Genomic DNA, 24,919 nt, shown 5'->3' with positions numbered 1-24,919 from the left:
GATAAGCCGTTTGACGCAATACAGAGCTCTAAATACACGCACATAGAGATTAGTATAGCGAGTGTAGTTTACGATAGTCTGATGTTCTTGAAACGCTCGGGACGGTTTTATTATCTCAGTATGGGACGTCTAGAAACTTCAGTACATTCAAATCTAGCATTTCAATGGGCTTCTGGCCTAATGACGTTACGTGTGTCAGACTGAACGTCATTACATAAGTAACAAAACAAAGGTTTGTCTTCTGTCGTTGCGGGTCTAATGACAGTAACTTTACCCCGGGATAAACTTGACCTTCACTTCTTCTTGTCGTGTCAACAACAAACCTACACTGCGTCAGCCCAAAACTCCGCCACAAGAGTGGCGTTGTCAGTAGCCTTCATTAAATCTTCCTGCGTGCAGTTGTTTGGGCAAGCAGGGCACGACATCATGATTGGCCTTCACTGGTTGGTTTTTTATTGGCGGTTAAGCTGTAGATCCTGGCTACACAGGAGTCACATCGGTGGGAACGAGAGATGGGAATATAGTTCCGTAAAAAAACACAGCCAGTCAAAAAATAAATAAAGAGTTTAGTAACAGAACATTTGGCCCACTTAACTGTTTATTTATTTTTTAATTGAAAAACAGATTTGAAGCGAATTCCTGATACCTAATTCCTGGAATTAAAATCTTTGTAACAACCCTGAAACAATATTTTTGTTTAGGTAATCTAATCGATTAAAAGACGTAAGGAGCTTTGTTTTTGTTGGTTTTGTTTCAATAAATCAGCTATGTTTTTGCTAGAGATGGCCTTCAGATTTTCTCTGTAAGTTAATTGATATTGTGGTTGATTTTATTTATAACTTCTATTATAACATAATATACTTTCAATGTATGTCTTATGGAAATTAGATCATAACATAAAAGATCGTATCGTTTTTCTATTGTCAATGGTTTAAATACGTAAGACTGGGTTGCACAATTTTACTTTACAAACGTCAAAATTATTGCCTTAATGTTTAAAAAAAGAACGAACAAAAACTACAACCAGGAAAGAAGATTGTCAGTTCCACGAAAGTGAAAATGAGTTGTCATTAATACGTGTCACCAAAAAATAGTCCAAACTATGAGGAAAAACTTGTTTACTTCCGCCCATGCAAAGTGAGCTTACTCGGGTGTAAGCTCTTCCTGTCACAGCCTCCATCGCCATGGCAACTATTTATTTACTTCCGGGTGTAGGCGACGCTTGGTATATTAGAATATTCGGGATAAGCGCCTTGAATTAGTTGTAATGCTTATTTCCCTTGAATTGGTGACAACAAAACGCCCACATCCCTTAAACCATTGTGGAGAGAAAGACGAGTGTGCCCTTAAGTGGATGCCTCGAATTTCAACTAGTTTGTAATATGTGCTTATTTGTTCGTCTGTAATTTAGAAACTGCAAATGTCTTGTGCTGCTTAATTTGGAATCAATTACGCTAAATTAAATAGTTAGTTACTTCTTGCTTTGTTTCAGAGGATGTAGCAATGTGTCAAAACGATACAGAACTATTACCCTCTAAATGGTTATTCACCAATTCGACACAAGAGACTGGACACTAGAGTCCAGTTGGTGATACTCAAAAATGTTAAGTGTGTCCATCTTAAATATTAAATGATATGCATCGAATTATTATGTGATAATAATTTTGAGTTTAACCAACTGTTCACTCGTGTATCCAGTCTCTTGTGTCGGGTTGGTACACTTATTATAAGTACAAGTACTGTACAATGGACTCCATAAAACACACAAAATAATAATAAATATTGTTTTTTCTCTTCCACTCTAGTAACGCCCGGTAAATACTGAAAATTTGTAGCCCATTCGTTAAAATAATGTCTGTGTTCATCATATGAGTAGGTATTACCATAGCATACATTAGATGCAGAAGGTTTCCTCTTATCACTATTATGTCAAACAGTAATGATTTGGCTCACCAAGATTATAGAGCACAGAAATTCAAATATAACGTAAAGATCTCTGTCAGTAATAAAACTCACACTCAAAAATGGAAAATTCTATTCTGCACTGATGGATATGGAGGATTCAGTTTTCTTTATTATGAATAACATAATAATAATAATAGCCTCTTTCTTCTGTAAATTTATAAGGCATTAAAAACGTTTTCAGCATAGACAAAAGAAACTACCAACCGGAAAAGTTCAAAGGCACGGTCAACAACTCATTTTTGTAATAATTAATTCTAAACTTTCGCGTTGCATAATATTTGGCGCAAACATCGCACGTATTAAACTACATAAGAAATTCGCGCCTCTGTACATTTTCAAAAAAAATTCCAGCATAAAAGAACTGTTGGACTGAGACTTCTTTTCTTCATTTCCATTATGTTTTCAGTAACAGCGTTAATATATTATAACAAATGATATTATCATACTTAAACGTACGCACGCATTGCGCGTATGTATCTACTTAGTATATTATAGATGCCTATCAAATAATTTTTGAATTTAGGATGCCGTTGGATAGGTATGAATAGATAATTTAATTTTGTGTAGGACGGTATGTGATTATTTTGCGTGTTTACCATGAGTTAACATTACATTAAAAGTAACCGCTAGAGGCGCTGTATCTGTACATTTCATTAATTTTTTTACGCGTTCGCATGCGAGTAGGTACAACTGTTGTACCTACTTTAATTTTATTAAATTTAATGAAATGTACAGATACAGCGCCTCTAGCGGTTACTTTTAACTAAACGTAAGATTTTTTTACGCACTCAGCGAGTATATTTAATGTAAACTCATGGTAAAGTTACATAAACAAAACATAACTTGTGACGTATTTTCTGCATAAAGTATTTTATTTTTAAACATATTTTAATATCAATTAGGTTTTTGCCTGTAAAGCTACTTGATTGGAAAGCTCTCCCCAAATGTTGAAGGGCGCTGTAAAAGTTGTTATGAAAGCTCAATCGTGAAAAGCGACGTCGAGAGCTTTCCGGAAATAATGAAGATTTTGAAAGTTTAATCAAAGGTTTTATTAGCTATTGCAATTAAAATGTTGCTTCAATTTTGCTTTTTGATGAATGTTGGTGAACGTATTTTAACTGGATCATGTTTAGTGGCATTTATCTCTAGTCATTTCCATGCTTGAAAAAGCACGTTAAAATTTGGTACCAACTTAATATTCTCCTAAAAAGGATAGCTGAACAATTTTGTGTATTTTTTTCCCATTAAGTCTCTATTTAACTATGTTTGATGAAGACAGTTTTTGAATGTTATTAGGTACTTTTAAAATAATCATATTTTTATAATGAATGAATTATTTGAACCATTGTTACAAAACTGAATTGTTTTACTATGGATACCTACGTTTTGAAATACTTAGTTATAAAATAATGGATTTCAGTTGGTGAGTTTATATTGTATTCTACTAATAATCAGATAGAGTTTAAACAGTCTACAGTCCTCTCAACTTAAGCTGAGAATTGCATTTGTGTGAGTGCACACCGATAGTTTAGAGTGGCAATCGGCTTGAAGCGCGGCGCGTCCCGCGCATGGTTTATTATAGCAAGCGGCCTGAAGCGCGGCGCGTCCGCCACGCACCGCTTCCTTGTCGCTCACATACTTCACTTCACCGCCGGTACTGGCAGCAGATACGTGTAATTTTATGTAATTGTGTTCCAAATATTAGTGAAATGGCTCCGACTGTAAGTGAATTTCTTGTACGAAATCCATTAAGCAGCCAAGTGAAAGAAATTTTATGGAAATTGAATACGTATTTTAAAGGTGTGAACGAAAAGTTTTTAGTCTGTTTTTATTTTGTAATTTTATAAAGTTTGTCTTTTTGTTGTATTTTGTAAGGCTGGCTGGACGCCCTCTCTATAAACGGTGCTCGCAGAATATCAGCGTCGAGGTACTTCGTGCCTTGGCATATGCTGAGCGAGGACCTGTTTTTATTTATTTAAAAGGATGTGTCAAGTGTCGTTACATCGGCCCAATTGGTAGCAAGTGTTTTTAGACTTCCTTTTAATAAAACATTAATTTTATTTGTATGTGTTTTACTAACGGTACTTTTGGCGATCACTCACACAAATGCAATTCTCAGCTTAAGTTGATAGGACTGTATCCCTTGTAATACAAACAAAATGTAATTAAAGTTTTATTTACTTTATGTGTACCTATATAGGTTTTGGCTTATTAAAATGTGATAGTTATTAAACAAAATAGAATTAATTGTTATTTTATACGCCTCGTCGATATTAATAACCATTATAACCCACTAAAAATGATCACTGTTTTATGGGATAGGAGGCAAACGAGCAAACACTATATTTATTTGATACTGTAACTTTTTGACGAACTACATAATATATTATTAAGAATTAAGTAGATTTGAATTCGCTACTTAGTTCCAGAATGCGAATAGGTAATATACATAATATGTATTTTGTATGTACGAATTCAAATCTACTTAATTCTTTTTTTTTTAACCTTATTTGTTAGTTATTTGCTTTGTAAACTGTAGCTAAATTTGTTTTTCTATAGATATTACACCCATTATTTTAGGGTTACCTTAGACCGCCTGACCTTGTCACAAATCCGATCATGTCTATACCTTTTCTGGGAAGTTTGGGTGGAGCTTAATATACATCCAGACGCCATGTTGTGTCTATCGTCTATTTCCAATACATAATAAGCCGACTAGATAATAGCCAATATAGGTAGGTATATTTCATTACCTTTAGATAAATGAACAAGTCGTGATGTTTCTTTTATTATATGGGCAAACAAAAGTCACAACAATGCGTTAGACTTTTCAAATTCAACTAAGTATAACTCTTATCGTCTTAGAGTGAAAACCTCGGGAATGTGTTTTCTCATACTCATATATTTCGGTCAAATTTAAAGAATATAACAGTTCTGGATATAAAAACGGATTTAATTTACATATAAATTAACAAAAAAACATAAAAACGCCGTACAAAAATTTTGGAGCACGCAGTTTTATCTTCTTCCTACTTAAAAATTACTACTTTTGACTTTTACACTTATGAGGTTTTCACTCTAATGCGTTTTAGTAATTTAGGTCCTTTTCAGGAAACAGAAACACGATGAAATAGCTGTCTCTACTACTTTAAAGAGCTTTTTGACGTAGGTACCTCTATCTGACCGAGAGTCTCACGTCCATCGAACTGCAAAATATGGGTGCTATATCGGAAAATTGGGTTCACTGAAGCCTGTATGTCCTATCCAAATCAAATCAAATATTTTTTTTTTATTTCTGGAACATAGGTAACAATAATTATGTAGGTAGGTGTTAGAAATAGGTAAGCAGTCGGTAACGCCCGTATTCATAACCATTACTATGAGGTCTCACAGTGCGCGTGGACGCACAGGGTCACACACGAACCAATCACAGAGCTCTATTCAATGCTGTGCGTTCAATTTGCTGCTTCACTTAAGCAAGCATCGTTTGTGAATAGGGTAATTCCAGGATACATGCCCCACTGGGATAGGTGCCGCGATTTTAAGTACACTATGTTACAAGCAACTTAGCCTAAAGTTATAGTACGTATAATAGAAAGGGACCTCCCCGTACCACTTTTCGCCTCGCAAACCATCAAAGAGTGCATTCGTTTAGCCAGTGAGAGCAAAAATCTTCCGCGGCCAAACCTTAGCGAGCGTCGAAATAAAATTGGTACGTATCTTTTAATGGATAATTTTTTTGTCAGCTGTAAAATGAAGCAGATTTTTATATAATTTGATAGACTATCTTATAAATTAGACGGGATAGCTATGTTGAATTAGATTTTTAGTGTTATTATATTTTTTATTAAAAAAGGCACCTATCCTATGCTAAAAGGATAGTTGCCTATTTTTTTTTGGGTATAGATGCCCTTAGGGCCATGTCCCATGCACCTAGGGGCATCTATCCTAACCTGCTCTTTTTGTCACAAGTAGCAAGTAAGAAGAAAAAAAGAATGTAGTACGGCTAACCTAAGAAAAGTAATAAATAGGGTGCCCTTCTGATCGAATTACCTTTTTACCCGACTTCGGGTGGATGTACTATGTATGTACTATTTTTAACCTTTAACCGACGACGTGCGGTCTCACAGACCGCTCCGGTTTTTGAAATTTCTGGATTGCAATGTTCTACTTACTCCCGTGTCCCGAGCGTCTCAGTACCTTCGAGTTTAGTTGCCCATACGCGATTACAGGTAGTGGTTACATCGATAAGGGCAGTTTTGATAAGATAATTCGAGTTAAAGTTCAACAGCGGTCTGTGGGACCGCACGTCGCAGACTACGTGACTTTTTTGTACCATACTAAAACATGCGTTTTTGTTTTAGACGACTCATTTTTTGTAAAATTGATGGATCCTGGGCCACCACAACCTAGCAAAAGACATTTCCTAATGATATATTGATATTAGGACTTATAATTATGTAAAAGATGGTAGTCTGTAAAAAAATACCGCGAAACGGGTGGTAAAGCAAACAGTGACATCTATTATTATAGGCTCTGACATGCCAAATCAGCCTGATGTCATTGCACCAGCTGCAAAAAGGACGTACATTTTAGTCCACCTAAATTGAAAACGAAATTATCTTACAGGTGTTACCTATGCATACCGAAAATGCTTGGCATGCGGTAAAAAATAATGTCCTGATTGTGCCTAATGTTTACTCTACGTCAAAATTTTTTTGTGCATGTAATGTACGTGTCATTTATTTTTATTTTATTAATTATATTCACTATATTTAGGAACGAGTATAGTTTTTCTTGCTTTGATTAAAATTTACAAGTTATGTAGGTATTATTGAGCGCTAGTGTAATTTCAATGAAATTAAGGGTCAAAAAAGTTTTAGCCATATTTAAATAAATAATATACATTGATTCCTCACAAATTATACGTATGTTTATTTGTAATACTATAATGTTCTCAAAAAATATAAAACCAATATACTTTTATACAAAAAATGATTACTTTTTGAGTAAACAGTATAGCGGTCCCACAGACCGCACGTCGCAGACGGCGTGACAAAAAAATCACGTCGTCGGTTAAAGGTTAATAAAAAATATTAAATTTCATTTTTAATTCATTTAATAACAAACAATGTTAAATAATAATACTTGGCTTGTTTGATTTCAAAATGCATTTGATCCTTAGAATTCAAAAACTGTATTAACGAGTCATCTATCCCTGCATCAGGCATCTATCCTTTGAAGCAATCATACAGTCAGTCTTCTATCCCCCACATTAGGCGTCTATCCCACTTTTTAGAGGTCAATTAAAATAGTATTTACTCAGAATCGGTATAACTTAAACTAAAATAATTATAGTAATATCATAGACGAAAGACCAAAGTTTACAGATACTAAGGTCAAATTGTTGATAAAAACTTACTGACTGAGTTACAGAGCTGTTTCAAAAAGTGGGGCATCTATCCTGGACTTACCCTACGGGTGTAAGTATCACCATGTTAACAGAAAACACACAAAACATTTTCAATTTGTTAAACTAACTTAGAAATCGAGTTCAGAACCTCCGATCTAGATAATCTAGAGAAATCAGTATAATACGGCTTACCTAAGTCAACACAAAAGAGATTTTCCAAAAGCCAATGAAAATAAAATTGACGAATGTAAAAATCCCAAAGCACAAAAAAATGCCAACCAAAGTTCATATGTCCCGCATCTGCCGAACTGTCAGTAAAACTAAAAAAATATGCCAACATATCCGCGGCTTGATAACGGCAGCCAGTGGAGTGTAAATGACAAACTGATTCATTTCTCTATGTCCGATTTTGTAGACCTATAACATTCTTTTTGGTACCTTTATACAGGGGTAGGTTGAATCATTCAAATCCATAATGGTTGATAAAATCCTAGATTAAAGCAAAAAACGATGATGATATTAGAAAACCTCTATCTCTAGTTAATACAAAGTAAAACTTGAACGGTGTCATTTAGGCAGTTTTTAAATTAGATCAATGGGATTGATCATTAAGTTATTTTTACCAGGACCTCGATACTCTAAAAAAGTACACTCATAGTAACGAGTGTTAACGAATTTCAAGTTTTCACGAACGAATAGCCGAGTATGTCAACGTTTTTAAAGTAAAATGCTGCACTTTCGATGCTGTGCAGAATAACTCGAAAACAACTGATGCAATAGACACAATCTTGTTAGCATTTGCTAACAACCTACTGTAAGGCCCGGTTTCCACCAAGACAGAGCAGAGCGGAGTGGTGCGGAGGACGAATTTTTCTTTAGATTTTGACAGCGTTTGCAGCGTGGCGGGAAGTGGAGTTGAGCGAAGTTAGAGCAATGGAAAATATGGAATCTGATTGTTTTTTTTAGTGAGTGTTATTGAGCAAAATACTTCTCTGCTCAGCTCTGCCTTGGTGGAACCCAGGCCTAACAGGGATTGACCTAGGCTGTCCGTAACATCAACATTATATCACGCAGACTGATGTAGGTTTACACAACGTCAACCTTATTGTTTACGAGTTCATTACATCATATTATTGGCGACTTAAGGAGCTTACCTTTGTGAATTCTAAATAGAAATAAACGTAATAATGCCCTGGATTTCATTGTTCCTGGTAAGGTCTGCTAGGATCCGTTACTCAAATTCAAGCTTAAATTAAATCTTGTGATAGTTAGAATTTCTGTAAGAATGAACATTGATTGATATTTGAGTCGTAATTCATGTAAACTAATTCATGTAACATGTAAAAGAAATTTGATTTGATTTGATTTGATTTGAAACAAACGAGTGTAGTATATTTGAAACGATTTTATTATAGTTTATCTCTATGTCATATAAACGAGAAAAATGATAAAAGTTTCTCTTGTCGTATTTTAAGTATACCTACTTGATTAAAGGGAAACACCAAAAAACATGCTACATTTCGTGGATACAGGTTTCCAGGCCTTTGAAATTATAAAACATACCAGTATCTTTCCTAGAATCAATATCAGACTAGTCTAGTCCTCTCTATGAGTATGATAATGTTTCCCCCAAGTACAATATACGTACTAACGAATAAGAAATGAATATTCATGTAATATTATTGTAATGTTTGAAAATTTGGGATGTAGACGTGTATCGTCTGTTCCGTAACACCGATGTTTTATACGTACATTATTATCTAGGTTACTATATTACTAATATTATAAATGCGAAAGTTTGGATGTCTGGATGTTTGTTACTCTTTCACGCAAAAACTGCTGAACTGATTTTGATGAAACCTTACAGTGTTATTGCTTATAAACCAGATTAACATATTGGCTATACTTTATCACGATCTGTGACAAACTAAATTTCACGCGGGTGAAGCCGCGGACGGAAAGCTAGTATTATTATAACCTTACACACACGCTACGCGTGGAATTCAACGCGAAGCTAAATGCTGAGCTAAGCGCGGTGCTTTTAGTTGATAATGAAATTGGCTTCAACCACAGAATAAGTAATAGTACAGGTACAGAAGGATTACTCCGCACGACGATTTAAATAAATGCGAGTCTTGCTGCGACGCGATACTGTGGAATTCAGCTCGCACAGCACTACGTACCTACAATTTTATTCACCTACAAGTTTTGTCTCTTTCTATCGCGTGCCTCTGAACTCTTCTTACGCTGTTAGGGTTGCTGTCTAGTGAAAAAATAACTAATCTACTTATTTGTAATGAGGTACGTATGTAGGTAAGTAAAAATAACATTTCAAATAAATACCTAATTAGGATTAAAAAAACTTGTTCTATTACAATGTCTTCATTCAAACCTACCTATTTTAACATAAGACAGATAAATTAAACATACTATTACAGAAAAATAAAGAATCCTATACTATCCTAAGAATTTTATTATTGATTACCTACATGGCCAACATACCTTTCAGCATCTTTGGGAAGCGAAAAAAAAAGATAAATCCGGTAATTTCTCTTCGAATTTAAACACCCAAACGCCGCACAATATTTCTTTCTCTTTATGTCCATTTTTAAATAATACTTCGATCATAGAATTATAATCATACTAAAACGCAAGCCAGCGTCCTGACGGGCGAGCGCGTGACACTCGACTGATATAATACCCGCCGGCGGGGCGCTTCGCTGTAGGTAATTATCGGATGTACCGCGCGGAGTGAGCCAGGCCTGCTTCAACGCGCATTGTGTTTTGATACGAAAATGTCGAGAGATACCAAATGTGCAATTTCAAATCATACCACAGTGCAATTTCAAAGTCATTCTGACAGACACTCTCACAATCATGTCATGAGTCTTCAATCTACTGCTGTACAGAGGTCTCCCCTAATGCTAGTTTCATTATGATCCAGTGAGACTCAACTCTTGTGAGAGGAAAACACTGGCACACTGTACTCTGCACACTCCCATGCTACGAGTATCACACCTGTGATTGGATTACTTTTGCTCTCAGACCTTCACTGGAGTCCTCTCAAGGCTAGCTTTATGCCTATATTTATAGCTCTATACCTTGGAAATCGCTGTTTCCTTAATCGCTATTTATTATTTATTATCTTCACAATATCTTTTGTACTACATTCAGGTATGTTTGATTGAACACACTAACTCAACTATTAACTATTCGCAAAAAATGCATGCTTAAGTGGAGCAGCAACGAACGCACAGCCTTGAATAGAGCTCTGTGATTTGTTCGTGTGTCACCCTGTGCGTCCACGCGCACTGTGAGACCTCATAGTAATTTTTGTGAATACGGGCGTAATACTTTCAAACATCCATTGAGGACTGCAGTATCAATCAGCTAGCTAACTAGTTCTCTCTCGTGTTACCTAAGCTTGGTCGCATCATTAGACATTTGATCTCAGATTGAGCCATTAGTATAATTACATTAATTGTAACCGTTTGACTCCATATTGAAAGCCAACAGACCAGCTAAGACCACACAAGATGAAACTTGATATTGGTTAGATTATTTTTCATTTATCTATATACAGTCGTGGTCAACTAATTAGGGACGTTATATGACTAAAACACAAGACCGTCTCTCCAGTCCCAAAAAAATATCTTCACGAGGCTTTGTAGCTTGTGCCTATTAATAACAAGTAATTTGGCTAGTATTCTAAATATTTAAAGGCCAGAAAAGAAACTAGCTAGTTGCGATCAATATTTTTAAAATAAATAAATTATTGCCACCTACACATTTATTGACCTAGGGATGGACAACTAATTAGGGACACGTAACACTTTCACTGTAAATGTAAATAAATTGGAAATTATTTAAGTGTTTATTACATAAAAAGTTTTCATTAATAAATATAGAATACAAAAAAAAATCATCAAACGTATTTTTATAACCAATATGGTTGGTTTTGTTGGTTATAACCATTTGACATCGGCGCGGCATGGATGCAATCAAATCATTACAGGTTTCTAAAGAAATATTATTCCAAATACCATTAAATGCCACGAAATGCTGATTTTTAGTGCCAGTACGTTGAGCTGCAACTTTTTCCTTCGTTTCATACCATAAGCTCTATAGGGCTTAAGTCTGAGTTGTTTTCGGGCCAATCTAGTACCGTCACTGACTGTTGCGCTAGATAAAAGAAAGTCGTGTTAGTTACTTCGCTTATAACTCAAGAACGGCTGAACCGATTTAGCTGAAAATTGTCAGGGAGGTAGTTTAGAGCCAGGAGAAGGACATAGGATACTTTTTATCCCGTTCGAAATTAAAAAAAAGTCTGCTTATTTATTGCCATTTTGGCTTTTATGTAAAAATAGTAAATGTAAGTTAGGATACGTATTAGATTAGGTCGGTAGAAACTTTATGGTACCTATAGATCGTTTCATCCACGAAGACGCGCCCCACCATTCTTCCGCTAATATTTGAGTGTTATATATTACACGCTAAATAATCCATGAGCGCACATACACGTACCTACAATAATGACGCTCGGATTGCTCGGTTCAGACTTCCCGCACCCCGCGCTTCCCTCGACCAAAAATTGGTGGGGCACGTCTTCGTTGATGAAACTATTATAGGTACTATTGTAAATTGTTATCATAATAACCTAATCTAATAACTTTTTTGATTATTCCGAAACTTTCCAAAAAACTGACTTTCATAAAGCCAGTTCCCGTAAAACTAACGTATACTTAGTCCTTAAAACTTGGTTATTTAGTGTCCAGTGCAGGAGTATGTACTTATTATTTAAATAACATAATGTTCTTACCTATAACATCCACGAACTTGGTAGCGATCTGGGTAGCGAAAGAGGAGTCAGCCGTGACCTCACAGCTGAAGTTTCCAGCGAGGGACAGGTCCATCTTCTTCAGCACGACTTGCGAGCCGTTGGAGTTGTTCATCTGGAATTATTACGGCGAAATTATCATTTTAGGTTCTTTATAATAAGGTCTAAGATTGTAGCTCTTGATAAGGTTAAATAAAAGTCAAAATCAAAAATAAAACTTCATCTAAAAATCGTCATTCTCGTGGGACAATAAACTTTCGGTCGCTCGATAAGTCTTATAAACATTTTAAAAGTTTTTGTTTTTCTCGCCTAGAGCCACCAAGATTGGTGGCTTTGCTATGATCATTATGTCAAAGTTTTACTTGTACCTACGAGTAAATCAATAGTTTAGTTAATACTACACTAGCCCGCAAAACTAAGTACCTACCTATCACACTTTTGAAACAGCAATAACTTTTTAATTTAAGTATCTGCTCGTTTGCCTCCTGCCTGTTAAAAGTCATAAATGTTATTTATTTTCTACAAATAAAAGCACGTTTTCATGTCCCAGTATTACTAAACTTTAAAGCCTATCACTGCTTCGGGACAACAAATGGGCCAGTGCTGAGAAGAACCAGCGCAAGAAACTCAATCAACTTTGTCGTGATTGACCGATGTAGTTACTTCGCCCTGTAATTTTATGGCTGGGGTTTGCGGTATCTTCCTAAGGCTGGGTTGCACCACCTTACTTTAACTTTGACAAACGTCAAATATATGTCAAACTCCATACGAAAAACGCCGGTTATCGTTGTAGTTACGGTCATAGTTAGGTGGTGCAATTTAGCCTAAGTGCCTCATATCTATTTACGAATAATTAAGTCTAGAATTTCCAACAAGGGTTACAGATCTTGCGGCCAAGATATCTAATAAACAGCCATCTTAAAGTTATTCTAGCTAGGTACTAAGTTAGAAATAGAAGATTAATTATTTGGTTTGGGTTGAGCAACGGACAATTTCTAACAAGCAACGTATTTTCTTTTATATTTTTAAAGTAAAATAAACTAAACATGTTTTAAATAAAGGTTATGTCGAGCTCGAACAGAATCATATTAATATTGTTTCAACTTTCACATTTTCCACTGAATCCACTGCCAATTAATTATCAATTTAAATAACAATAAATACCTTTATCGCAACTTGTCTCAACAGAACATAAAACGTTAATTAACAATTATATTTAAGTATAAATACGAAAAGTGTATTAATTTATATCTCTGAAGATACTCTTATAACGTTCATTTTCTGTTTTCATTATTTCAGTTCAGTATTTTATGTTTAAAATGCAAACGTTAGCCTAAAATAAGCTAGCTAGAAACCACTTAGAAAACTTTCTTCAGTTATGCGTTCTAAATTGAGTGGTTAAGGTAGAAAATTACTTAAAATTCAATTTCAGAATACACACGGGATTGAAAAAGCAATTTAACCTAGCCAACACACGAGTAAGGTTAAAGCTTAGGTATAATATGAGTCTAGCTTCATATTTGTTTTGAAGATATTGCAAAAGGGGTAAAGCTCCTAGAAAATATGCCTACAATTTGTCTAGTGTAAAAAACATCTAGGCATACTATGTATGCAAAAGTATATTAGAGTGGAGGCTTTGAAATAGGCAGGTGAATCAGATTATCACAGGCACACAGACAAAATCAGGATTTTTTTTTTCAAAACCTCGGGGATGGATTAGCAGACAAATGCTTTATAAAATATTACATAATTATTTTATACAAAAGCTAATATAAGGCAACTTCAGCTTTTGAATTGAATTCAAACAAAACTTTGCTTTGAAGTAAAGTAATATTGCATAATTATTCATTCAAGCAATGGCATAGATAATATTAAGTTGAACTATCTTGTAACTTAAATAGAAGCCCCGATCCCTTTGGATTACCGATTGAAATGTGATAGGAATTTGCATTAGCCACTTTATATTAATCTTTGCGCATTGGAACGTCACAGATTCTTAAGCTTAAACCACACCAACGCGTGCAGATCGCCATCGCCGGCGTGATCATAGGCCAATGACAGGTCGCGCGGACTCTCATGGGTCGCGCGACCTGTCATTGGCGAACTGCACGCGTGGGTGTAGTTCAAGCTTTAAGGATTTGCCACACAGGATGCGTTTTGCGGTCAGATCCAAGTGAACTCAGCCCGCGTCATGTATAAACAATGAACATCATTGTCGGTCAGGACAATCGGTCAGCGGTCTGGCCAAAACAATCTTTTAGCGGACAGATCGCATCATTATGAATTATAGAGAGCGACAAAATAAATAAAATAAACTTAACTTAAAAATAAACTTAATTTGATTCGTTTGATTACAAAATTGAATCCGACTACAATTGAGTTTGTATATCAATTAGTCTTTGAATATTTGATTATACTCGTGTGTCTAAAGGCCTTTCAATGTCTAAAAATATATTTAATGTAATTTTCGTACATATATAAATTTTGAGAGTTTACAATGAGTTTACATTTGCTTAAATAATTATACGTTTTTTACATGACGAAGATAAACGTCACTATTTTTATAGTCTTTATAAAGTGTTAAATGTACCATTTATGCCGGCTCTAACGTTTAAGTACCAACGACTAAAAGTAATTTGAAACTTTTTGATTTTATTTGAAATATTTCATACCCAAATAATGTTGATGAGCACAGTTTTGCTACGCAAAATTTTTGGATATCTTTAATTTTAATTAATATTTACTGTATCTTTAAACAATGTGCGACCCATTGACCTTGCCGCTGACCGCAGATCGCATCCAGTGTGCCAAATCCTCATATCACCTCATTGAAGTCTATGCTATTGCGTAATAAATAAAATTAATATCTTAATTCATGAGCCACCTGACTTGGAAAACTAAGCCCGACTTTTGAGGGGAATCCAATGTCATTGATAAATATTATAATTTGGTAAACACGAAGTAGAATGCGTAGGAGATGCTACTCACGTAGCGTCTGGGGAATCTAGGTGAGATCTAAGATCTCTGGAATCTTTTGGGGTTGATTTATATTTAGCATTGGCTTATGAAAGTTAGTTTAGGCGGCGACAATCATCTCTTTATCCCTTTAGGTCTTCCCTAGCTTATTAGTGACCATTAGGGATGTTATGGATATGTAGTTTCGATTATGGATACGGTTACGGATATTGGAATAATTTTATACCGGTTTCGGTATACGGATATTTTTTATTTCGGATATCCGAAAGTTTCGGTTACGGTTACGGATATCTGTGCTAAGTATAGAATGCAAATTCTAATAGTTGTCCAACACAGTTCATGCCTTACGAATAGAATGGGTACAGAAGAAATTTCTTTGGCATCTGTCACCTTCTTTTGGTCTCACAAAAAAGCTTTTATCATGGGAAAAAACTCATGTACTTCAAAACGCAATCATTAAATCAGCGTACTTGCTTGACTATGCTTACATCCGAAACTATCCGAAACCTTTGAAACGGTTATGGTTACGGATATGTTTTTATTTCGGATATCCGAAAGTTTCGGTTACGGTTACGGATATCCATAACATCCCTGGTGACAATGGTCTCTTTAGGTACAGTTTAGTTTATTTCAACTTTGCTACTGTTACAGTGGTAAGAAACGTGACTTGAATTGTTGTTGGCTGTTACAATAAAAAAGTTCCTAGTCCTAATTAGGGCACAGTCGTGATGGTACGTCTGGAATATCTAAGGTGAAATAAACTGTTAATTTAATGTATTCTGGCCTACTTATTGTCCTAAAGCGGTGGTTGGTTTAAAAGTCATATCGGGGCGTGTATTAGCACTTTATAAAAGCCCATTTTTATGCAGAACAAGGCGCCTGCCTTGTCCGAAATCACCTGATGTGCAGGCTAGGATGGTACATACCTTCCCTTTGAATGCTTGTTCACTCTCACCTGCACTCAGACTTTTCTAACGCCACACAAATCATCGAATTCAAATCAAATCAAATCGTTTATTTTCTTAGAATTGGCGGATATCTCAGTAGGTACAAAATTGTGTAATGATCAAATTTTCAGAATACTGAAGGTTTTCTTTTGTAACGTAAATTCTAATGAACAAAAGCAAGGAATCAAACTAGCTATTGAATTAGGGATCTCGACACTGTACCCGTACATCAAAGAAATCGGCAAATACCTGGTAAGTTTAGAAAACGGGAAACCATTTCAGGTTCTATTCCAGTCTTTATCGAGTCAATTTGGAAAATTGTCCGAGACGCAGAAGGAAATTTCTAAAATTTTCCAGCGAGATAAGAAAACGTGAGTTAGTTAGATTGAGAACGTCTGAGGAATGTCTGTTCTATGTGTTTAAGAACTTGCCATTTAGATTTTAGGTAATAAGATGTCTTTAACTTAGTTCTGTCTGTAATGTATGACTTACAATAAAACAATGTTTGTGAAGTCGATGCGTATTCGCTTGCTTTTATCCAAATGACTCAGGAATTTCATTATTTCAAAAATCAACTCAAGTTTTAAAATTCAAATTAAATATTTGTAGAAAACTCTTAATTTGGTAAATGAATCTTAGTTACTCTGCCTAGTTCTTAAGGCACATTTTTCGCTAGTAAAATATATTTTAAATATAAAAAGTTAATAAACACTTTTCAGTCTCATACTTTTCATTTAAGAAACTACAACTTGCGAAACCTTAATTAAAGAATATTAAGATTAGCAAAGTTGTTTTTCACTTTTCAAAATTAATAGGCAACATTTTTTGTCAGGTTTTCAGTTTTTGTTAGCTGCAAAACAACACGGCCTTTTTAATAGCTTAGACAATGAAAAAATGGACCGAGATATTTTCACAACAAGAGAAAGCTTTATAGTATTAAAATTATAGAAAAATAAAACTACCCTCAGTGAGGCATTATTCTTTGCCCACGGTTTTATTCTTTTGGTAAAGACAAAAAAAAAACAATTAAAATAATTAGAAAAAATAGATGAGAATCCCGTCCATCAGATTCTCATCTATTTTTCTAATATAATCTATTTTTCTTCTCTATACTATCGTGTTTAAGTTTATATCTTGTATCAGAGGACAACCGTTGTCTCATCAAAGCCTTATGTAATCCTTATGATGACGTACAGTTTTTGATCGGGCATTTAAAACTTGAACATATATGGAATTAGATCATGTTTCCGGGAGGAATGTTCTTGTAGAGTTTCGCTGTTCGAATTCACCTAATATTGACGTCCAAACGATGATCACTCAATAGTAGAAACAGTTGAAAATACTTAAAAGTGTCACTTGTCATATTTAGAGGCATCCATAGAAGGCTTTCGGTTTTATGCGAGTGTGTTCTGTATGGTTTTTCAACAAATTGCGATTGACATAAAACTGCTTGACCTGTGGCTGCTTGAAGTTTAAGTGAAGTTCGCCACTGAACATCACTTTTATGGGCAAAAGTATATTAAACTAGCTTTCCGCCCGCGGCTTCGCCCGCGTGGAATTTTGTCTGTCACAGAAAAACTTTATCGCGCGCGTCCCTGTTTCAAAAACCGGGATAAAAACTATCCTATGTTCTTTCCCGGGACTCAAACTATCTCTATGCCAAATTTCATCAAAATCGGTTGCGAGGTTTAAGCGGGAAAGCGTAACAGACAGACAGACAGACAGAGTTACTTTCGCATTTATAATATTATTAGTTGGGAAATAGAAACAGTTGAAAATACTTAAAAGTGTCACTTGTCATATTTAGAGGCATCCATAGAAGGCTTTCGGTTTTATGCGAGTGTGTTCTGTATGGTTTTTCAACAAATTGCGATTGACATAAAACTGCTTGACCTGTGGCTGCTTGAAGTTTAAGTGAAGTTCGCCACTGAACATCACTTTTATGGGCAAAAGTATATTAAATAAATAAAACTCACATCCACTGTGATGCCGGGCAGTCCAAAGACTTGTGTCGGCTTGTCGTCCATCGGCGTGTATCTATAGAACTCGTGATTGCCTCTGTACCACTTGACGGAGTACAGAGGGGCTCCCTGCATGTCACGGGAACAGATCAGAGCAGCTGTCCCTCCTCGCACCACTGTGGTGGGATGAACCAGGAGCTTGACGTCACGGAGGCTGGTCACACCTGGGAAAGAAAATTATGCTTTAGGTTTATTTGATTCTGAAAGAAATCTGGAGATCCGTAGAAGAATCAGAGTGACTGACATAGCGCGCAGAATTGCTAAAATCAAGTGACATTGGGCGGGGCACATAGCTCGTAGAGCTGATGGCCGCTGGGGCAGGAAAGTTCTTGAGTGGTGACCACGAGCCGGAAGACGTAGCGTGGGCACTTGGGCAGGCCTCCCACTAGGTGGACCGACGATCTGGTGAAGGTCGCGGGAGGTGCCTGGATGCGAGCGTCGCAGGAGCGGTCTTTGTGAAAAACCTTGGGGGAGGCCTTTGTCCAGCAGTGGACGTCTTTCGGCTGAAACGAAGGTTTATTTAGACCATAATTCAATTGAGGGGTTCCTGGTGAAGCTAGAAAATCGGAATGTTGAGAATTTTGAAATAAGATGTTATTAATGTAGTTTGTAGTGATACACCTCCGGGTTTCAATGTATCGTATCGTACCTAAATAAATTCAGATTGGCCATATTGATCTATGATGCATAAACGTAACCTATGGCGCAATCATTAGTTTTTTTATAAGTTTTTTTTAATGCACAATAGAATTAACATAAAAACCAGCCAGTTAATTTGGATGATAGGTACCATACTTTGAAGGACACTGAAATATTATCAAATTCAGTGGCTATTCAAAACTATTACGGGCTTTCAGCCCACAGAAAATGATAGTAAATAAAATATCGTCTAGTCTATTTTTAAAGCAAGTACTCGTATATCAATAGATCAAAATATTATGATCTTCATTAATCCCCAAAGCGGCACGTGACGTATTAAATAATCTAAGTTATAATTCGTCAGGCCCTTTATAATAACTGCTTTATTATACCTCTTGGTATCAGTGACCGAAGATTTTCCATTATTAATAACTGTTTATTAATTACTAGCGGCCGCCCTCGACTTCGTACGTGTGGATCCCGTTTTACCCCCTTCGTCTATCTTACGCGGTTTAGATTTTTCATACAAATGTTTTTTCCCGCTAACTCCCGTTCCCGTAGGAATTTTGCAATATCCTGTTGTAACTAAGCTTTAAGTTTACTAAGGTACCTGCATGCCAAATTTCAAGCGTCTAACTTAAGCGGTTTAGATTTTTCATACAAAAGGATTTTCCCCGCTAATTCCCGTTCCCGTGGGAATTCTTAAGTATACTATAACCTGCCCAGGAGTATGAAGAATAATTGTACCAAGTTTCGTTAAAATCCGTCGAGTAGTTTTTGTTTCTATAAGGAACATACAGGCAGACAGACAGACAGACAGACAGACAAACATTTTACTGATTGCATTTTTGGCTTCAGTATCGATCACTAATCACCCCCTGATAGTTATTTTGAAAATATATTTCATGTACAGAATTGACCTCTCTACAGATTTATTATAAGTATAGATTTATTCAATCTTTTGCATATAAAAGTTATGTACAGTGGCGGGATGCCGGGTGGCAATAGCCTATACTAAAGTATTATTGACCCTAAGGGAGGAGGGATCTAAGTCCCTTCGGCCGTGTATGATACCAGAGTTTGGTAACCAGTATCATAGGAAGAAATAATGATCGTCGTAGGATACTAAGGGATCTAAGTGAAGTGAAAAATATAGGCTATAACGCTATATTAATTCTTCTATGGTGGAATGTATTTTCTCTCCGAATATTAAACCTAAATAACATGAAGTATTAACACACTTACGCTGGGTTGCACCATCTTACTTTAACTTAAACAAACGTCATAATCTGTTAAAATCCATACAAAATAACACCGGATTTCGTTATAGTCACGGTTATATTATTATGTAATTAGGTAGTGCAACTCAGCCTTAATACTGTACATCTAACTAACTACTTAGGTAATCAAATAACTCTGAATCCCTAGTCCATCGAAGAGAAAAGTTTTAGAACTTTACACCACAAATTCCTAAATGAAATCTCTCTCTGTTGAAATGGAATCCATGCTAGCCTATAACTGCAAAACAATGTTGTAGTTTTTTAATTTCTTTTTCATTCAATACATTTATTGCTCCATTTGCCTATTGCAGATGGTACTCTAACACAGACGTATCAAGGGAAACGGGTTTTAAATTAATCTCAGGCATAGACTTAACTACCATCCATACCTCAATTTTTTTTCTATTTTTTTTTTATTTTTTTTTTAATTAATTTAACCAAAAATCTCACGTAAACAATGACAACGTTTTATCGGTCACATTTTCAAAATAGTTTTTATCCATAATGAGGAAGCTCTTGGCCTGCATGTCACTAGATGGAAAGACATAATCAGATTAAAATTAGAAGCGAAAAATCGACAATATTATAGTAAATTTGTCGAGTACAATCTTCGGTGAATTAGCTCATATCATACCTGTTTCACTTGCTCGCAATCAAAATGAGTAACGGGACTATTCCCACCTCTCGGTCCCACCGCTGCAACTCCTGTGTAGCCAGGATCTACAGCTTGACCGCCAATAAAAACCCAACCAGTAACCAGTGAAGGTCAAGTTTGTCCCGGGGGAAAGTTAAACTGTCATTGGATCCGCACCGAAATTATTCAGAATCAAAATGAGTAGTGGTGAACAAATTATTTATCCCCCTATCATCACTACATGTACAAAACGAAGTCGCTGTCTGTCTGTCCCTATGTATGCTTAGATCTTTAAACTACGCAACGGATTTTGATGCGTTTTTTTAATAGACAGAGTGATTCAAGAGGAAGGTTTTTAAGTATATTGTACCTCTGCAAAGCCGGGCTGGTCACTAGTCTAATAATAAACGTATATCTAATAATAATCGTTTTTGTATTGTTTATTATTATTAAGACAAATTAATGTTTCTCTGTAAGTGATTGCATTGTAATCTTTTTGAGAAATAAATATCTTTAACCAATATAGGTATCCTATCACCAAGCTTTACTCAAGCGTGACGCAAGTGTACACCAACTTTTAATATCGCACTCAGAAGCTTTGAGATTTACGATCTTTGTATCCAACTACGCATTTAAATGGATTCCTCAATACTCCTACAAGAAAAAGTCTAGCCAAATGATCCCGCTCATTTTGAATAAATCAAAGCTGGCATAGCTCCAGATTCTGGAACATATTTTTCCGTATCTGAAAGAAAAACCTTAAGTCGCAGAATCTTTTGATAAGCATTTCGTTATAGTTAATTATTTTTCGTTTTGTTATTATTTTTAGCTGTTCAGTTTCCGTACTTTAGAATTTTGTTTGAGAGTGTCTTTATTTATTAATTAAGTACTTAACCCTCGCTGTACGAGGTGGGGTGTGACACACCCCAGGCCTTTAAAAATCGCCATAATTTTAAAAATTTGTAAGTGCTGAATTTGAAATTCTCAGTAGCTGGAATTATGGCGCTGCTGCTTCGATCAGCGCTGCAAAATCAGTCCAGCGGTGACTACCAACTGAGTAACATGCCTTTAAAGTGCGTGTGGGTATCACACACCACACCTGGTACGGGACGTTGTTAAAAAAGTTAAAAAATAATTTAATAGTTTTGGTATAATTTATATATTTTTAACTTTGTTAATTGAATAAAATTCAATACAAATAATATTTTTCGTAATTTTCACGGAACCTGAAATTTTCAAGCACTTTTAGTCAAATGAGATGACTTTTAGTGCGAACCTGGAAGTTTAGTACTGAGATCCGAAGATGTATGTGAATATACACTTATGGGCTACAATTTATACTTGGTGATACAATTTATGGGCTACTGAAATGGAACAGCATATTTTATAAATAAATAAAATTGTTACGCTCCCATTTTATGCATTGAGCATACTCATTTTCTTTCATCAGAATTGTTATAAATTGAAAACCGATAATCAAAATAAATTTATACCCTTCCAGTTTTTAATTTACTTTTAAATTATAAGTAAATATCTTGTACTTTGTTAAATAAAACGGTTGTCATAATTAAAGGCACTAATTAAAAATTATACATAAGAAACTGATTCCTCAATTACAAGAACAACGGAAATTGTGTCTTTTTGTTATTTTATAATAAAAATGTTATAATACACATTTTCAGCTCAGAGCTTTTCTTACACCTAATTAGCATACGTAAATAATCAATATTAAATATTAAATTCCACCTAAAAAAATGTTAAATGAAAATTTTATCACTTTGTATATTGGGGTATGTCATACCCCACCTGGTACGGGACGTAACTTTTAGTCACCTCGTACACGGAGGGTTAAAATGATACTAATGGACATTGGGAACTTTAATATGAGAAAATGCCCCACGGGCGGACAAAGATGAAACGTATTTTATTTCAAAGCTTTATACTTGTAGGTATATTCACTTAAAGCGCTATGTTGTGATATATGGGAATTCTGAGATATGACGAGTCTAAGTTGAAAATATATTTGTCTAAAATGATTTGATATTTTTATATGTTATGTTGTTTGGCATTGCAGAGTAACCAATAAAAGTAAATAAAATAATATAAACAAATAAAAAATATAAATAAAATAATATAAATAAATAAAATATTATAAATACTTAAATTAATATTTGACAACATCTAATATATTACTCTAACCCAAAATAAGTAGCTAAGGCATTTGTGTTATGGAAATCGGGAATGACGAACCACAACACACCCAAACCAGAGACAATGTGAAAAGATCGTTTTCTATATTGTCCCGGCCGGGAATCGAACCCGGGACCTCAGGATTGGCCCGGCACACCTTGAAAACCGGTGTGTGCGCCTCTCCGCCACCGAGGTCGTCAAAAATCTTACCTAAATGTAAAATAAAATAAAATATTAAAACTTCATTTTCTCAATATTCCCATATAAGAGAGAAAAAAAATGCACGGAAATTCATTGGATATTAGTATGTATCATCTGTGATAGGTTTCGTTTGTGTCCGCTACTTTTCGAAAAGTGGGGCAAAAAGTTCCCAATGTCATTTAAACGACTTAGTATTAATAGTTATTAAAATTAGCATTCGTATAAAATTAAATGTCGTTTCACGATACCATTTTTACCCGACTGCGCGACGAAAAGAAGTGCTAATGTGTTTATGTTTTGAATTTACAAAGGTACTTTATTTAGGTACTTGTAAACATAATTGGCTGTACCTAATTGGCGAAATCGGAAACAATTAAAAGGAGATTATTAATAACTAGCTTATGCCCGCGGACGTGCCCCCGTGGGTTTCAATCTGTCATGAATGTTCAGATTCAGAATGAATAGGCACTTACAAGGCAAGATAGTACCATCCTATAGTACCATCCTAGACTACATCTCACTTAACATCAGGTGCGTTTGCGGTCAAAATATCTGCCTTGATCTGCATAAAAAAATGTGAAGTTTGTTAATTTTTTTAGCAAAAAAAAAAAACATATTTCTTCCTTATAAATAGAGACAGGCTTAGTTACTCCATGTAGCATTTTGTTTTCCGCCTGTGAAGCCTAATATTGTGACATCACAAACCCTTTAATTTTGTTTATTTGTAGAGATTATAATTATAAATATCTCCAGATACTTTACGCCAATTAAGTCCCTTAAACAAGTCAAGGCTGTATAGACCAAGAGCTAGTGAACGCCAGACCTACGTTATTTTATAAAAGCTGAAAGTTTGTCAGCGCATGCTCCCCACATAGCTAAGAACGTTGGTGCATCATGAAGTTTGGGTCATTGTGGCTTTGGCAGCTATCCTAAAATGGCGCTTGCAACAGTGCCGAAATATTGGAAAACATAAAATTAAGTAATCCCGTCAGTAATAATAATTACCCTAAAATTATTGTGTAGCAAGGAGTTAGACCTTTTAAAACTCTCTGGCTGATGAGGATACAACTTCTAATCATTTACCAAATATTATTTATAAATCAGCTTTTATGGTATAACGCCAGATTTTAGGGTAGCTCCCAAAGCCACGATGACCCAAACTTCGTGATGCACCAACATTCTTAGCTATGTTGGGAGCATGCGCTGACAATTTTTCAGCTTTTATAAAATAAACGTAGGTTTGGCGTACACTAGCTCTTAGTCTAGTAGAGCTTGCTTTCCCGACTCATAAATCAAGTACTTATTATAAGGCGTTCCTCGTCGTTATTCATACTTCTTCAATTAGACACGGGCGTACTAGAACCATCTTAATTGGACAGGCTTGAGAACTGATTAGGAAAGATGTATTTTTAATGATTTAAATTATGGAAAGTTGTTTGATCCTCTTTGGACGATGGGAAAGATTGACCAAGTCATACTTTTAGCGACTAATGACTTTTTCAATTGGCTGAGCTCGAATAATTATTCAAATTAGGCATTTATAGATGCGACAGATTTTAAATATAGCTTAGAATGCATCGAATTTAGATCTTTTTTACTACGAATATGAGACATAGTTTGAAATAATTCCCAATAAACTTTTCATGTTAGTTATCAGATCTTATGTAGAGCTAAGCTTCTAAGTCTACAAGCCCTACATAAACGCTTTAGGTAGGTACAGTCAACGTCAAATAGTACGTGACACCCAAAGTAGCCAAAAAGTTCGCAACACGTCTTTGTTGCGATTGGAATAAGGTTGTGTTTTGGCTACTTTGGG

The 24,919-nt window shown here is 35.3% G+C and overlaps 1 protein-coding gene across 1 annotated transcript in view; it reads right to left on the bottom strand.

Moving 5' to 3' along the window:
* Positions 1-24,919, bottom strand: part of LOC114355783 (uncharacterized) — a 113,550-nt gene that overhangs the window by 14,535 nt on the left and 74,096 nt on the right. Inside the window, exons 2-3 of the mRNA XM_028308805.1 lie at positions 18,115-18,323; positions 12,198-12,330 (exon numbers count right to left, since the gene is read on the bottom strand). Coding sequence (XP_028164606.1) covers positions 12,198-12,330; positions 18,115-18,323 — 342 coding nt within the window. The remainder of the gene's footprint in view (positions 1-12,197; positions 12,331-18,114; positions 18,324-24,919) is intronic.

The sequence above is a fragment of the Ostrinia furnacalis genome, unplaced genomic scaffold (assembly GCF_004193835.3).
Source record: "Ostrinia furnacalis isolate ACB-3 unplaced genomic scaffold, ASM419383v2 OfSCF0207, whole genome shotgun sequence".
NCBI classification, from domain to species: Eukaryota; Metazoa; Arthropoda; class Insecta; order Lepidoptera; family Crambidae; genus Ostrinia; species Ostrinia furnacalis.
This window is presented reverse-complemented; position numbering and strand designations above follow the sequence as displayed.